The 17,853-nt window shown below is 45.2% G+C and overlaps 1 protein-coding gene across 2 annotated transcripts in view; it reads right to left on the bottom strand.

Annotated features, from left to right (window-relative positions):
* Positions 1-17,853, bottom strand: part of ddx59 (DEAD (Asp-Glu-Ala-Asp) box polypeptide 59) — a 30,674-nt gene that overhangs the window by 5,341 nt on the left and 7,480 nt on the right. For both annotated transcript variants that reach the window (XM_041177792.1, XM_041177790.1), the window contains exons 2-4: positions 14,709-15,451; positions 3,701-3,874; positions 773-862 (exon numbers count right to left, since the gene is read on the bottom strand). In XM_041177792.1, coding sequence (XP_041033726.1) covers positions 773-862; positions 3,701-3,874; positions 14,709-15,359 — 915 coding nt within the window. In that variant the 5' untranslated portion in view covers positions 15,360-15,451. The remainder of the gene's footprint in view (positions 1-772; positions 863-3,700; positions 3,875-14,708; positions 15,452-17,853) is intronic.

The following is a 17,853-nucleotide window of genomic DNA, read 5'->3' as shown; positions in this document are numbered from 1 at the left end:
CTATGATCTTATTAAATGGCAGAGCAGGTTCGAGGGGCAGAATGGCCTACTCCTGCTCCTTGTTCATAAGCCTTCACAAATGCATTTTTCAGCAGGAGTGACCAGCTGGTGTACAGAAACAGGAATCCTGGCCAAATATGATAGAAATATTTCAAACTATGAAAGGATGGGACAAGGTAGATAGAAGCAGACTCTTTCCAGTAGTTGAGAAGTTAAGAATAAGAATACAGGATTAAATGTAAAACATTTAGAACAAAGTACAGGAGAAACATCTTTACAGAAAGAGCTTCCAGAGTCAGTTGAGGCATAAACTGACAACATTGAAGATTAGATTGAATGGGTGACTAAAAGAGAAAAAGTTGAAGGAATACAAGGCATTGGATTACAACTGTTTGCTGGTGTGTAAAAACGGACATGGGCTGGTCCAGCTGAAAATCCTATTTCCACCTTGAAACTTCCGTGTGTTTAAGGCTCCTTCTACACTGCACATCAAACACTCTCAGGGCAGGTTACGTTCAGAATAATATTCCCTCTAACTGGACCAATCCTGGAATCGAGTACTCATACTGCACTTGACATTGTCACCAAGTAGCTGCTCTGAGTTTTGAATTTGTAGGCCATGGCCACAGGGAAGGGAACTGATACTGGTCAAACTCATTCTAACTGGGAAATGAGGTAGAAAGCACTTCCTCCAACAGGGCTGGTTTGAGTCTTGGTCGCAGTCTTGAATTCAGATGATTTTTAAAAGGGAGACTTCCTAATTAGCACTTACCTCATCCACCACCACAGTCCGCACTCTGCACAGGCTGACGGCTTCTTGCTTCAGAATTTCCAGCAGCCGCCCTGGGGTTGCTATAATAACCTGTTGAATAAAACCAAAACGTCCCATTAAACTCAAACAGATGATGATAGGCTGCAGGGCGGGCATTCAGAGGAGAGGCAGTCTGGTGTGGTGCGTGATGGGTTACAGTCTGAAAAGAAGGACCGACTGACAACATGAGAGAGCATTGGGCCAGTTGTGTGTTGAGGAGTTCAGTCAGGATGGTTCAATCTGGTGGAGATAAACTTGTTTAGGACTAAAGGGGAAGCTGAGGGGAGAAGTCCTAGAATGGTGAAGTGTCAGCAAGCGTGTGAGAACTGGGGGAGGGAGGAGAAAAAAAAAGAGGTTAGAGGAAGCAACAGGGTATGTGGTGTCCATTGTTGAGATGGAGAGATTCATCCAATACTTGGTGTTGGAGGTGAAAACAAGACAAATGAGTTTGGGGCTGGCTGGAGTTGTTTGTTTAGAAAGGAAGCTTGGGTTGTTCTACAGAATCATCCTGAAGTAGTAAGAGAATTTGATTAATATATTACAATCAGTATGTATGATACGTGTTCTATTCAAAGAGAGGCACAAACATCTCCTATTGGATTTTCAAATCTTAAACACTCAACAGTAGGCTATTGCCTTTCCTTGTCACCCATGCAGATGACCCCTCAATAGAATTTCCCACTGTCGAGTGAGTGATTCCCTGTCACAGTCCCACTCACACCAGTAACTGCCACAAGATGGGGTTTTCATTTACTGAAAATCTCCCTGCATGTTCAAAAGTGTGATCTTACAATTGAGTAGTAGGGTTGGTTGAAACAAAGCTGGGAGACAGATTTTGCAGGAGAAGCAGTGCTACCTGGCACTGGGAGGACTGAATGCGAAGAGTCATAAGAAGTATGTGCCTTTGCCTCTTGAATTAGAAGGTCATGGGTTAAAGACTTGAGCACAAAATCCAGACCAAGGGCTTCCTCACGTTTTGGGCATTGTTTATTCCTTAACCAATATCACTAAGAGCATATTATCTGGTCCTTCTCTCCTTGCTGTTTGGTGAGAAGTTGCTGTGTGCAAATTGGCTGCCATGTTTCCTACATTACAACAGTGACTACACTTCAAAAGTGCTTCATTGGCTGTGGAGGGCTTAAGGACATTCCAAAGTCAGGAATGATGCTATAGAAATGCAGGCCTTTCTGATATATGCCTTGTGGTTAAAAGTAATAGCCAGATGTTACACCCTAGCATGACAGGAAACAAATGTCACATTAAAATAAATGTCTATCATCCGGTACATACAATATCTTAGTTGGTAGGTATGGATTAAAACTTCACTTTCCAAGTGTTTATTACACAGCTGAAGTACACAAAATAAACCTTAAATGGACAGTGTGGTGGCTACTTCACTATTTAAGTAATCCAGAGAACAGGACATCAAATTTCAGTTTCAGAATTTCATAGAATCATACAGCACAGGAGGAGGACATCACTCCTATGATGGCTCATTGAAAGAGCTATCTAATTAGTCCCAGTCCACTGCTCTTTCCCCATAGCCTTGCAATTTTCCCCTTTCATGTACTGATTCAATTCCATATTGAAAGTTACTATTGAATCTGCTTCCGCCACCCTTTCAGGCAGCGCGTTCCAGATTATTATAAATTGCTGAGTATAAAAAAAGTCTCATCATGCCTCTGATCCTTTTACCAGTTAAATCTATGCCCTCTGGTTCCTGGCTCTTCTATCACTGGAAATAATTTCTTCTTATTTACTCAATCAAAACCATTCATGATATTGAATACCTCTATCAAATCTTATCCTAAACTTCTCCGCTCTAAGGACAGCACCCTCTGATCTGATGGAAAGTCACGGACTTGAAATGTTCACTCTGTTTCTCTATCCACCGATGCTGCCTGACTTGCTGAGTATTTCTAGTATTTTCTGTTTTTACCTCAGCTCTGGTGAAGTGCCATTTTTGCTACATTGAAGGTGTTATTGGTGAAAGCGATAGACTTTAAGGAGCATCTTAAAAGGAGAAGATTTTGAAATTGTTGCTGCTGTCGTTAGATTGCTGTGTTAGGGGAGGAGGCTGGTGGCGAAGAGATGGTTCAGCGGCAGTAGGAAGACAGTGGCATCCCATGTTTTGAACCCTGGAGGAACCACCTTTCACTTTTTGTACTAGCTAGAATGCTAAGAAAGAAATCATTCTGAAATAATCACTGTCTACACATGTGCAAAGGAACTCACTGTTAGTAACAGATAACACTACGGAAATAGCAGGCACTGTTACATGGTTCCCTCACAGGACACAAGTAGCAATATTAAAGTGAGACTCTTATTGGCCAATGCTGTGGCACTGTGCCCTTTAAATAGTAGACCATACATCCGAAAACAATGCAAACAAAAATCCCAATGGTGTCATAGGCAAATGGACCAGGGTAGGACTGAGCCATACAGGCCGGACTGTTAGCAGATCTCAGCCAGGGCTGCAGTTGGTTTCAGCAGTCTCAGCTAGGGAAAAGGAAAACAAATAACTAAAAAAAAAAAAAATCAGTTAGCGCTCCTGATCCAATGATTCCCTCTTTTATCCATTCATGGGTGTCATCGGCAAGGCCAGCATTTGTTGCTCATCCCTGGCAGAGACAATGACTACAAAATCCGGACAGAAAACAGGATTAGGTTCGGATAAGCAGTTCAACAGCCTGTTTATAATTATTGTCCAGTCTCATCAGGAGGATTGGCCATGAAGGCAGCTGGCACTGTGAAACCCCACCCTAACCAGAGTTAGTTTTTTTCAGGAGAGGGGTGACAAGGAGGGGAAAACTGAAAGAGACTACTATACAAATCAAAATATCTCTGAACAGATCATTGATAAAACAAGCTGGAGACTGCACATCTTACCTTAATGCTTTGTTTGAGGCGGTGGAGCTGCGGGGGTAAAGGCATTCCCCCGACCAGCAGCGCAGTTCTCATGTTGGGCAGACCCATCATCAGCTCCTTGGCCTGCCCTTCGATCTGAATGGCAAGTTCACGTGTTGGAGTCAGTACCAACCCAATAGGCTGCTGTGGTGAAGCCTTGTTCAGAAAGACAGGAAAACAAAAGATGCTGCAGTTCAAACTCTGGCTCAAAGTGTTAGTGTTAATTGGTATGTACACTATGGAACAGGAAAAACCATCGGTTTCTGAATGTTGTGTGTTTTTTTTTCAAACTCATTAATTTAAGGGATGCTGCATGTTCTCATTCTGGGCAGTGCCATCAAACTATGAAATGATACACAGCTAAACACTCCAAGGTCAGATGTTACATGGTTAGAAACAAAATTACATGGAAATTGTAACATTGAATCAGGCCATTCACCCCAATCTATGTTGGTGTTTATCACCCACATGAACAGTCATTTCTAGCCCCATGTGCCTGCTCTGTTTCCACATCTGTTTATCTCCTTTTCCTTCAAATAACGGCATGGACTCCAACCACATCCTCGCAACTCTGTGACAAAAAAAAGCTTATCCTGTCCACTGTTCTAAATCTCTTGCATTTAATCTTATTTTTCTGTCCTTTTATTCTAACCCCTCGATCACTGGACCCGGACTGTTTCTATCACACCATGCCATCCATTAACCCTCTGGAATGCCTTCTTTCTTAAGCCCACCCATTTCTTGCTTATTGGTGTCCTCCTAAGAATATTCCAAACAATGGTTACTTCCATTCTGTCCAGTTTGCAGCCGAGTTGCTGTTGTCCAAATAATTTTAAGATTTTCTTGTGGCAGAACAACTTCTAATTCCCCCACTTTATTTCTCACACTCTGAACATTACAACACAAGATGAGCGTTTATAAAACACTGGTTTGCCCCAATTCCGGGAGCCACATTTTAGGAAGCATGTGAAGGCTTTAGAGAAGGTCCAGAAAAGCTTGGTAAGAATGTTTCCTGGGATGACTTCACAACCTCAGTTGTGTGGACAGCCTGGACAAGTGAAATTATCCTCCTTTGGGAATAGCAGGTTGAGGGCAAATTTGATTGAGGTGTTCAAAATCATGAGGGATCTAATCAGAGTAGATAGAGAGAAATTATTCCCATTGGCAGAAGTCAGAACCAGAGGGGACTGATTTAAAATGATTAGCAAAACAAACAAAAGAAAAACTTAAAAACGCAAACCGTGGCTACGATCTGGGATGCACTACCCGAAAGAATAGTGGAGGCAGAATCGATCATGGCTCTCAAAATGAATTACAGAAGCACCTGAAGGAAAATAAATGCAGGCCTATGGAGAAAGGGATGAGGAGCGTGACTTTTTAAAATTAGTTCATGGGATGAAGGCATCTCTGGCGAGGTCAGCATTTATTGCCCATCCCTAATTTCCCTTAAGGTGATGTTGTGCTGCCTTGAGTTGCTGCAGTCCATGTGGTGTAGGTACACCCACAGTGCTGTTAAGGGAGTTCCAGGATTTTGCCCCGGCAACCGTGGAGGAACGGCAATACAGTTCCAAGTCAGGATGGTGAGTGACTTTGAGGGGAACTTGCAGGTGGTGGTGTTCTCATGCATCTGCTGCCATTGTCCTTTTAGGTGGTAGTTGTGATGGGTTGGAAGGCGCTGTTGAAAGAGCCTTTTGAGTTGCTGTCGTGAATTTTGTAGATGGTACACACGGCTGCCAGTGTGCATTGGTGCTCAAGGGAGTGAACATTTTTTTTTCAGGTAGTGGATGGGGTGTCAATTAAGTGGAACCCATCTTTGTCCTGCTTTGTCCTAGATAGTGTCGAGCTTCTTGAACGTTGTTGAAGCTGCACTCATCCAGGCAAGTGGAGTGTAGTCTATCCTGACTTGTGCCTTGTAGATGGTGGACAGGCTTTGGGGAGTCAGGAGGTGAGTTACGCTCCACAGAATTTCCATCCTCTGACTTGGTCTTGTAGCCACAGTATTTATATGGCTGGTCCAGTTCAGTTTCTGGTCAATGGTAACCCCCAAGATATTAATTTTGGGGATTCAGCAATGTTAATGCCATTGAATGTCATGGGGAGATACTTAGATTCTCTCTTTTTGGAGATGGTCATTGCCTGGCACTTGTATGGCATGAATGTTACTTGCCACTTGTCAGCCCAAGTCTGAATATTGTCCGGGTCTTGCTGCATATGGACACGAACTACTTCAGTATCTGGGAAGTCATGGATTCACAATTTTCAGCACCAATCATCAGCAAACATCCCGACTTCTGACCTTACAATGGAAGGAAGGTCATTGATGAAGCAGCGAAGATGGTTGGACCCAGGACAGTACCCTGAGGAACTCCTGCAGTGATGTCGTGGAACCGAAATGATTGAGCTCCGACAACCACAACCATCTTCCTTTGTGCATGGTCCGACTCTGACCAATGGAGAACATCCCCCCCGATTCCCATTGACTTCAGCTTTACTAGGGCTCCTTGATGCTGTACTCAGTCAAATGCTTGATGTCAAGGGCAGTCACTCTCACCTCACCTCTGGAGTTCAGCTCTTTTGTACATGTTTGGACCAAGGCTGTAATGAGGTCAGGAGCTGAGCGGTCCTGGTGGAACCCAAACTGAGGTCAGTGAGTAGGTTATTGCTGAGTAAGTGCCGCTTGATAGCACTGTCGCCAACACTTTCCATCACTTTGCTGATGGCTGAGAGTAGACTGATGGGGGGGGGTAATTGGCTGGGTTGGATTTGTCTTGCTTTTTGTGGACAGGACCTCCTGGGCAATTTTCTACATTGCCGGGTAGATGCCAGTGTAGTAGCTGTACTGGAACAGCTTGGCTAGGGCCAAGGCTAGTTCTGGAGCACAAGTCTACTATTGCCGGAATGTTGTCAGGGCCCATTGTAGTATCCAGTACCTTCAACCATTTCTTGATATTGTGTGGAGTGAACTAAATTGGCTGAACTTAGGCACCTGTGATGCTGGGGAACTTAGGAGGAAGCAGAGATGGATCATCCACTCAGCAATTCTGGCTGAAGATGGCTGCAAATGCTTCAGCCTTGTCTTTTGCACTGATGTGCTGTGTTGCCCCATCATTGCGGATGGGGATATTTGTGAAACTCCCTCCTCCAGTTAGCTGTTTAATTGTCCACCTCTGTTGTGGCAGGACTGCAGAGCTTAGATCTGACCCGTTAGTTGTGGGACCACTTATGTCTGTCTATCGATGCTGCTTCCGCTGTTTGGCATGCAAGTAGCCCTGGGTTGTAGCTTCACCAGGTTGATCCCTTATCTTCAGGTGTGCATGGTGCTGCTCCTGGCACGCCCTCCTGCTGAACCAGTGTTGATCCCCTGTCTTGATGGTAATGGTAATGTGGGGGATATGTCAGGCCATGAGGTTACAGATTGTGGTTGTACTACAATCCTGCTGCTGATGATGGCCCACAGCACCTCAGGGTTGCCCAGTTTTGACTTGCTGAATCTGTTTGAAATCTATCCCATTTAGCACAGTGGTAGTGCCACACAACACCATGGAGGGTATGTTCGTCTCCACGGGGACTGTATGGTGGGTCACTCCAACAATACTGTAATGGACAGATGCATCTGCCGCATGTAGATTAGTGAGGACCAGGTCAAGTAGGTTTTTCCTGCTTGTTGGTTCCCCTACTACCTGCCAAAGACCCAGTCTAGTAGCTACTAGAGGACTCCTTTTAGGATTTGGCTAGCTCGTTCAGTAGTGGTGCTACCACGCCACTCTTAGTGGTGCACATTAAAGTATTGAAGTCCCCTGCCCAGAGTACATTCTGTGCTTTTGCCACTCTCAGTGCTTCCCCCAAGAGGTGTTCAATATGGGATAGTACTGATTCATCAGCTGAGGGGGGACAGTAGGTGGTAACCAGCAGGAGGTTTCCGTTCTCAGTTTTGGCCTGATGCCAAGAGACTTAATGGGGTCCAGAGTCAATACTGAATACTCCATAAGACCATAACATGTCGGAGCAGAAGTAGGCCATTCAGCCCATTGAGTCTGCACTGCCATTCAATGAGATCATGGATGATCTGATAACCCTCAACTCTACTTTCCTACCTTTTCCTCAAAACCCTTGATTCTCTTACTAATTAAAAATCTGTCTATCTCATCCTTGAATATACTTAACGACCCAGCCTCTACAACCCTTTGTGATAAAGAATTCCACAGATTGACTACTTTCTGAGAGAAGAAAAATTCCTCCTCATCACTGTTTTAAATGGGCACCCCCTTACTCCGGGATTATGCCCTCTGGTCCTAGACCTTCCCACAAGGGAAAACAACCTCTCAGCATCTACCCTGTCAAGTCCCCTAAGAATCTTATATGTTTCAATAAGGTCGTCTCTCATTCTTCTATACTCCAATGAGTACAGGTCCAACCTACTCAGCCTCTCCACATAAAATCCCTCCATACCCGGGATCAACATAGTGAACCTTCTCTGGACTGCCTCCAATGCCAGTATATCTTTTCCTTAGATAAGGGGACCAAAATTATTCACAGTATTCTAGATGTGGTCTAACTAGTGCCTAGTATAGTTTTAGCAAGACTTCCCTATTTTTATACTCCATTCCCTTTGACATAAAAGCCAACATTCCATTTGCTTTCCCTATTCCCTGTTGAACTTGGATGCTAGCTTTTTGGGATTCAGGCACAAGGACTCCCAAATCCCTCTGTTCTGCAGCCTTCTGCAGTCTTTCTCCACTTAAATAATATACAGCTCCTCTATTCTTCTGGCCAAATTGCATAACCTCACATTTTCCCAAATTATGTTCCATCTGCCAAGTTTTTGCCCACTCACTTAACCTGTCTATATCCCTCTGTAGACTCCTCGTATCATCCTCACCACTTGCTTGCCCACATATTTTTGTGTCACCCGCAAACTTGGCGATAGTACATTCACGTCCCTCATCTAAGTCATTAATATATTTTATAGGGTTGGCAGACAGGAAACAAAGAGTAGGAATAAATGGGTCTTTTCCTGAATGGCAGGCAGTGACTAGTGGGGTACTGCAGGGATTGGTGCTGGGACCCCAGCTATTCACAATATATATTAAATGATTTACATGAGGGAACTAAATGTAATATCTCCAAATTTGCAGATGACACAAAGCTGGGTGGGAGGGTGAGTTGTGAGGAGGATGCAGAGATGCTTCAGTGTGATTTGGATAAGCTGAGTGAGTGGGCAAATGCATGGCTGATGCAGTATAATGTGGATAAATGTGAGCTTATCCATTTTGGTAGCAAAAACAGGAAGGCAGGTTATTATCTGACTGGCTATACATTGAGAGAGGGGAATGTGCAACAAGACCTAGATGTCTTCATACACCAGTCGCTGAAGGTAAGCATGCAGGTGCAGCAGGCGGTAAAGAAGGCAAGTAGTATGTTGGCCTTCATAGCGAGAGGATTAGAGTACAGGAGCAAGGATGTCTTGCTGCAATTATACAGGGCCTTGGTGAGACCACACCTGGAATATTGTGTGCAGTTTCGGTATCCTTATCCGAGGAAGGATGTTCTTGCTATAGAGGGAGTGCAGCAAAGGTTTACCAGACTGATTACTGGGATGGCAGGACTGACATATGAAGAGAGATTGAGTCGGTTAGAATTATATTCGCTGGAGTTCACAAGAGGGGGGATCTCATAGAAACCTATAAAACTCTAACAGGGCTATACAGGGTAGGTGCAGGAAGGATGTTCCCGATGGTGGGGGAGTCCAGAACCAGGGATCACAGTCTGAGGATACGGGGTAGACCATTTAAGACTGAGATGAGGAGAAATTTCTTCACCCAGAGTGGTGAGCCTGTGGAATTCACTACCACAGAAAGTAGTAGAGGCCAAAACATTGTATGTTTTCAAGAAGGAGTTAGATATAGCTCTTGGGGTGAAAGGGATCAAAGGATATGGGGAGAAAGCGGGAGCAGGCTATTGAGTTGGATGATCAGCCATGATCATAATGAATGGCGGAGCAGGCTCGAAGGGCCGAATGGCCTACTCCGCTCCTATTTTCTATGATCTCTGTGGCTCTCCACTAGTTACAGGTTGCAATCCTGAAGATGACCCCCTTATCCCAACTCTCTGACTTCTAGTAGTTAGCCAATCCTCTATCCATGCTAATATACTATCTCCAATACCATGGACTCATCTTATTAAGTAGTCTTACGTGCGGTACCTTATTGAACACCTTTTGGAAATCCAAATATATTACGTCAACTAGTTCCCCTTTATCTATCCTGTTTGTTACCTCCTCAAAGAATTCTAATAAATTTGCTAGGCATCATTTCCCTTTCATGAAGCCATGCTGGCTCTGCTTGTTTAGATTATGTATTTCTAAATGCTCTGCTATTATATCCTTTATAATAGACTCCAAAGTTTTCCCAATGACAGGTGTTCAGCTATGTGGCTACAGTTAACTGTTTTTTGTCTCCCTCCCTTTTTGAATAAGGGTGTTACATTGTTCTCCAATCCTCTGGGACGTCTCTAGAATCTAAGGATTCTTGGAAGATTACTACCAGTGCATCCACTATCTCTGCAGCTACTTCGCTTAACATCCCAGGATGCAACCCATCGACCTTTGTCCCCATTAGTTCCCCTGTTACTTTTTCCCTCTAGTGATAGTTATTGTATTTATTTCCTGCCCTCACCGCCACCCCCCACCCCCACACACTTTTGCCCCTAGATTATTTAGTATTTTTGGAATGCTATTAGTATATTCTACTGTGAAGACTGAAGCAAAGTATTTATTCAACTCCTCTGCCATTTCCTGGTTCCCCATTATTATTTCCCCAGCTTCATTCTTGAAAGAGCCTATGTTCACTTTGGCATTTCTCTTCCTTTTTATATATTTAAAGATGCTCTTGCTGTCTGTTTTTATATTACTTGCTCATTTATCCTCAAAGTTTATTTTCTCCCTCTTATTTTTTGGTCATCTTTTGTTGGTTTTTAAAACGTTCTCAATGTTCTGGCTTACTACTAATCTTTGCCACATTGTATGTTTTTTCTTTCAATTTGATACTGTCCTTAAGTCCCTTGGTTAACCATGGTTGGTTTATCCCCTTCCTCACTGGGATATATCTTTGTTGAGAGTCATGATCTATTTTCTTAAACATCTACCATTGTTCATCAACTGTCTTTTCTGCTAAACTGCTTCCCCAGTCCACTCCTGCAAACTCTGTCTTCATTCCTTTGTAATTACCCTTATTTAAGTTTAGCACAGTTGTTTGCGACCCAAGTTTCTCACTCTCAAACCAAATGCTACATTCTACCATATAATGATCACTGTTTCCTACTTTACTCTGAGATTGTTTATTAAACAAAGAACAAAGAAAAATACAGCACAGGAACAGGCCCTTCGGCCCTTCAAGCCTGCGCCGATCACATTGCCTGTCAAACTAAAACATTTTGCACTTCCGGGGTCCATATCCCTCTATTCCCATCCTATTCATGTATTTGTCAAGTTGCCTCTTAAACACCACTATCGTAGCTACTTCCACCACCTCCTCTGGCAGCGAATTCCAGACACTCACTACCCTCTGCATAAAAAACTTGCCCCGCACACCTCCTCTAAAGTTTTCTCTTCTCACCTTAAACCTGCCTCATTACACATTACCAGATCCAAAATAGCCTGATCCCTGGTTGGATTCAGAACTTATTGTTCTAAATACACTGAATTCTTGCTCGTATCTACCTCTGCCAATTTGATTTTCCCAAAATACATGAAGATTAAAGTCACCCATGGTTAATGTACTGCATTTTTTACATGCCCTCATTATCTCCTGATTTATTCTCAGTCCTACAGTATAGCTACTGTCAGGGGGCCTATAGACTACTCACACCAGTGTCTTCTTCCCCTTGTTATTTGTTACCTCCATCCATATGGATTCTACATCTTCTGATCCAAGATCCTTTCTTGCTATCATACTTATTCCATCTCGTACTAACAAAGCTACCCCACCACCCTTTGCTTCCCACCTGTCCTTTTGAAAAGTCACATACCCCTGAATATTTAGTTCCCAGCTTTGATCTCCTTGTAACCTCATCTCCGTAGTAGCTAAAAGATCATACCCATTTATCTCTATTTATGCCGTTAATTCATTTATTTTGTTCTGAATACCATGAGCGTTTACTCCCAGGGCAACTCGCTCCCGATTGTAAACCACTGTGCCGCCAGCTCTGGTGGGTTGGTGATAGTGGTGTCTGGGACATTGTCTGCAGGGTATGATTCCGTGAGTATGACTATACCAGGCTGTTGCTTGATTAGTCTGTAGGACAGCTCTCCAAATTTTGGCACCCAGATGTCAGTAAAGAGGACTTTGCAGGGTTGACAGAGCTGGGTGTGCCATTGTCATTTCTGGTGACTAGGTTGATACCGGATGGTCTGTCTGGTTTTGTTCCTTTTAGACTTCATAGCAGCTCAATATAACTGGGTGGCTTGCTAGGCTATTTCAGAGGGCATTTAAGAGTCAACCACATAGCTGTGGGTCTGGAGTCACATGCAGGCCAGACCAGGGTACTAATGAAGGACATTCGTGAACTAGATGGGTTTTTAGAACAATTGACAATGCTTTCATGGTCACCATTAAACTAGCTTTTAATCAAATTATTAATCGAATTTAAATTCCACCAGCTGCCATAGTGGGATTTGAACTCGTGCGTGGGCCTCTGAATAACGAGTCCAGTGGCATTACCAGTGCGCCACTGCCTCTTGTAGGACCTTCTATATACTGGCTTAAAAAGCTCTCCTGGATGCATTTTAATAATTCTGCTCCCTCTAAACATATCACACTATGACTAACCCAGTTAATATTGGGGAAGTTGAAATTCCCCCACTATTACTACCCTATTATTTTTACACTTCTCTGAAATTTGCCAGCATATCTGCTGTTCTATTTCTCTCTGACTGTTTGAGGGCCTATAGTACACTTCCAACAATGTGATTGCTCCTGTATGCCTGTTGAACCACTTTCCCTACCTACCCTGTCCTTTTCAGTTCTACCCATATGGCTTCATTTGAGAAGCCTTCTAAGATGTCATCCCTCCTTACTGCTGTAATTGATTCCTTGATCAATAGTGCGATACCCCCTCCTCTTTTACCTCCTTCCCTGTCTCGCCTGAAGTCCTTATATCCTGGAATATTGAGCTGCCAATCCTGCCCCTCTCTCAACCATGTCTCTGTGACAGCAATGACATTATACTTCCAGGTGTTAATTTGTGCCCTCAACTCATCTGCCTTATTCGTCAGACTCCTTGCATTAAAATAAATACCATCCAACCTTGCCACACTCCCTTATGCCTTAACTGGCCTATAATTTCTATGACTCACTTGCTCTCTTCTAATTTTGGCTGTACATCTCCCCCTGCTGAACTTCCTCTCAGGATCCCATCCCCCTGCTGAGTTAGTTTAAACACACCCCAACAGCACTAGCAAACCTCCCCGCAAGGATGTTGGTCCCATTCTGGTTCAGGTACAACCCATCCGCCTTGTACAGGTCCCACCGCCCCCAGAAACAGTCCCAATGTCCCAGAAATCTAAAGCCCTCCCTACTGCATTATCTCTCGAGCCATGCATTCATCTGGACTAACCTCCTATTTCTATACTCACTGGCGCATGGCATCAGAAGTAATCCTGAGATTACTATCTTTGAGGTCCTTTTTTTAAATCTGCTTCCTAGCTCCCTAAATCCTGCTTGCAGGACCTCAATCCTCTTTCTAACAATGTTGTTGGTACCAATATGTACCATGGTCTCTGTCTGTTTGCTCTCCCCCTTTAGAATGTCCTGCAGCTGTTCAGTGACACCCTTGACCCTGGCACCAGGGAGGCAACATGCTATCCTGGAGTCACGTCTACGGCCACAGAAACGCCTGTCCGTATCCCTTTTGTAATGCGGAGATCACATCGTGCTCTAAGTGTGGGCTAACCATGATTCTTTGCAAGTTTTACCTCACATAGATTCATAGAATCATACATGAAACATAGAAAGAAGCTTTTCAGCCCATTGTGATTGTGTTGGCTCTTTGAAAGCACTTCCCTCACAGCCCCGCAATTTTCTTCCTTTATAAGTATTTATCCAATTCCTTTTGACAGTTACTATTGAGTTCACTTCTATTGCCCTTTCAGGCCAGTGTCCTAAATCACAACTTGCTCCATTAAAAACAAATCAGAATTTGGGCATCTCATTTATCAAGACAAAAACAGAATTACCTGAAAAAACTCAGCAGGTCTGGCAGCATCGGCGGAGAAGAAAAGAGTTGACGTTTCGAGTCCTCATGACCCTTCGACAAAGTTCTGTCGAAGGGTCATGAGGACTCGAAACGTCAACTCTTTTCTTCTCCGCCGATGCTGCCAGACCTGCTGAGTTTTTCCAGGTAATTCTGTTTTTGTTTTGGATTTCCAGCATCCGCAGTTTTTTTGTTTTTATCATTTATCAAGAAATGTGTGCAAAATGCTTTAGCACTTTGTTGATACAAACAATTCAGAGATGCTCTGCTTTTCTAATGTAGCGAGCTCCTTTAGCCTCAGCCCTTCCCGCCTTCAGCCCTGACCATTCCCCCTCCAGCACCAAGACCCAACTCTTCCAGTTGGGCCCTTTCGCCTCCTCCTTTAGCACCACCCACTCCCTCCAGCCCCACCCCTTCTCGCCCCCTCCTCCAGCCCCACCCCTTCTCACCCCCTCCCCCAGCCCCACCCCTTCTCGACCCCCTCCTCCAGCCCCGCCCCTTCTCGCCCCCTCCTCCAGCCCCGCCCCTTCTCGCCCCCTCCTCCAGCCCCGCCCCTTCTCGCCCCACCCCAATCCTCCAGCCCCGCCCCTTCTCGCCCCACCCCAATCCTCCAGCCCCGCCCCTTCTCGCCCCACCCCAATCCTCCAGCCCCGCCCCTTCTCGCCCCACCCCAATCCTCCAGCCCCGCCCCTTCTATCTTCCCCACACAACGCCCCCCCTCCCCCCCCCCCCGTGCCTTTACCTCCCGCAGCGCTGCCATGGTGACCGGCAGTAGGAAGGCAGCGGTTTTCCCCGAGCCGGTGTCGGCTGCCGCCAGGATGTCCTTCCCCGCCAGGCCCTGCGGCAGCATCTGCATCTGTACCGGGGTGGGGCTGAGGTAGCCCAGCCTCGCCAAGTTCGTGTTCAAGGTGTCGGGGAAGCCGCAGTGCTGGAACTCCACGATGGGCCTGAGGGCGGGGCCCCGCACGGCGATGCCCAGCTGCTGCTGCAGGGCCTCCACCTGCTGGGCGCTCAGGCTGGAAACAAACGGGTGCTGCAGATAGTGGCCGGCCTGGGCAAGGGGCTCCACTGGCGGCGGAGTGTCCGCGGCCCCGGGGGCCTGGGCCTGGGCCTCCAGCAGCCGCAGGTGCTGGGCTTTGCACTCCAGGCTGCAGACGTCGGTGTCGGTCTGGTCGCAGATATACTCCCCGTACCGGCCACACACCGAGCAGGTCGGTTCTCCCGGCTCCGGCCAACGCTGCCCTTTGCTCAGCTGCCTCACCGGCTCCTCCTCCTCCGGACCGTCCGCGGCCTCCGGACCTCCCCCGGCCCCAGGGTCACCTTTACTCCTCTTGGCAGCTTGGCCCTCGCTTTCTTCGGCCCTTTTCACCTTCAGCGACCGGGGGACGAACATGGCCCCGTCGGTCTGTGTGGATTCCGCCAGACTGGTCACCACATTCCGCAAACCTTCAACAGCCTCTTTAAAATAAAAACCCAAGGCAGCATCTGCAGAGAGAAACAAGAGTGAATGTTTCTGTTCAGTTCAGTGACCTGGCACCGGAAAGCGCTCAATCGCCTGTCAACATCTCATGTTGCCACTTTGTTTAAAAAAAAACTTCCAGATTAATACTTCGGAAGTAGGGAAAAAAAGTGAGTTGCAAAAAGAAAAGGAAGACCTTTGGATAGTTTTGCCCAACTATCTCTAATAGTCAGAGGGAACAGACCCCAGCTATGAAGCCAGTTAGCTTCTGTCCCCAAGGTAAAAGCAAAAACCCGCAGATGCTTGAAATCTAGAACTAAAACAAAAGTACCTGGGGAAAAACTCAGGTCTGACGGAGAGGAATACAGTTAACGTTTCGAGTCCGAATGACTCTTCATCAGATTGAATTCCGATTAAGTTATTCGGACTCGTTAACTGTATCCCTCTCCACAGATGCTGTCAGACCTACTGAGTTTTTCCAGGTATTTTTGTTTTAGTTTCTATATGTTTGGTTCAGTGGTAGCTCTCTTCCTCTGAGATAGAAGTATTTGAACTTGTGTCCCCAAAACATTAGTCAGGGCTTCTGGATTACTAATTCAGTAACATTACCTTGATTCTACTACCCCTGACCATGGGGTCAAAGAGGGGGTGCAATAAGGTTGAAATTAGGGTTACAGTCCATGTATGCGAACGCACAAAGCTGGATGGCTGCAAGTTCAGATGAACGCATGGGTCTATAATATTGTGGCAATAATGAATACCTGGCTCAAAAAAATTGCAGAGGGACTTTATATTAAGATAATTAGACTGGGATAGAACGTGTAAAGGGCAAGAGCAGGAAGCATTTCTGAAGTGCGTTCTGGAGAATTTTCCTGATCTGTATCTTTCTGGCTCAGCTAGGAAGGTGGCGTTGCTGGATCTGGTTCTGGGAAATGAGATGGATCGAGTGACTCAATTGTCAGTAGGGGGTCACTTAGGGAAAGGTGATCATAATATAAAAGTTTCGGTTAGCAATGGAAAAGGACCAAGAGCAACCTAGAGTTAACATAATACTTATAGCATGACCAATGGGGTGAGAACAGATCTGGTCCAGGTAAATTGGAAACAAAGATTGACAGACAAAACTAATGGAACAATGGGCTGCATTTAAAGAGAGGGTTGTCCGTTTTGGTCAGCAGTAAGAGATGGAGGATGTGACCGTGAGTGAGGCAGGCAGTGGACCAAGCAGCCAGTAGTGGAGGAGCCTCAGACTTCGCAATTGTCAAACATAGGAACAGAAGGTGGCCATTCAGCCTGCTCCGCCATTCAATACTATCATGGCTGATCGAACACTTCTATGCCTTTTTCTTACACCATGCCCATAACCCTTTATGTTATTGTTAATTAGAAATCTATCAATCTCTACTTTAAACATACTCAATGACAGCTTCCACAGTCCTCTGGGACAGAGAATTCCAAAAATTCACAACCCTCTTGAGTAAAGAAATTTCTCCTCATCTCGGTCCTAAGTGGCTTCCCCCTTATTTTGAAATTGTGTCCCCTGGTTCTAGACTCCCCAACCAGGGGAAACATCTTACTTGTATCTACCCTGTCTATTCCTTTAAGTATTTTGTAGATTTCAATGAGATCACCTCTCATTATTCGAAACTATAGAGAATACAGACCCAGTTTCCCCAATCTCTCCCCATAAGGCAGTCCCGCCATCCCCTGAACAAGTCTGGGGAACCTTCGTTGCACTCCCTCTATGGCAATAATAACCTTTGAGGTAAGGGGACCAAAACTGCACAAAGTGCTCCAGGTGTAGTCTAACCAAGCTTCTATACAATTGAAGACTTCATTACTCCTGTAATCAAATCCTCTTGCAATAACGGCTAACATTCCATTAGCCTTCCTAATTGCCTGCTGCACCTGCATGTTGGCTTTCAGTGACTTACGGACAAGGACACCCAGATCCCTTTGTACATCTACACTTTCCAATCTCTTACCATTTAGAAAATACTCCACATATCTGTTCCTTCTACCAAGGTGGATAACCTCAAATTTTTCCACATATTCCACCTGCCATGTTCTCAGCCACTCACTAAGTCTGTCAAATCCTCCTGTAGCAGCTTTACATCTTCCTCACAACACACATTTCCACCTAGCTTTGTATCATCCACAAACTTGGAAATATTACATTTGGTCCCCACATCCAAATCATTGATATGTATTGTGAACGGCTGGGGCCCGAGTACTGATCCTTGTGGTACCCCACTAGTCACAGCCTGCCAATACACGAATGACCTGTTTATTCCTACTCCCTGTTTTCTCCCTGTTAGCTAATCCTTAATCCATGCCAGTATATTGCCTCCTATCCCATGTGCTTTTAATTTGCTAATCAATCTCCTGTGGGGAACTTTAACAAAAACCTTCTGAAAATCCAAGTATA

Source organism: Carcharodon carcharias, chromosome 31 (genome assembly GCF_017639515.1).
Source record: "Carcharodon carcharias isolate sCarCar2 chromosome 31, sCarCar2.pri, whole genome shotgun sequence".
NCBI classification, from domain to species: domain Eukaryota; kingdom Metazoa; phylum Chordata; class Chondrichthyes; order Lamniformes; family Lamnidae; genus Carcharodon; species Carcharodon carcharias.
Note: the sequence above shows the minus strand (reverse complement) of the source record. Positions and strands in the feature narration are given on the sequence as shown.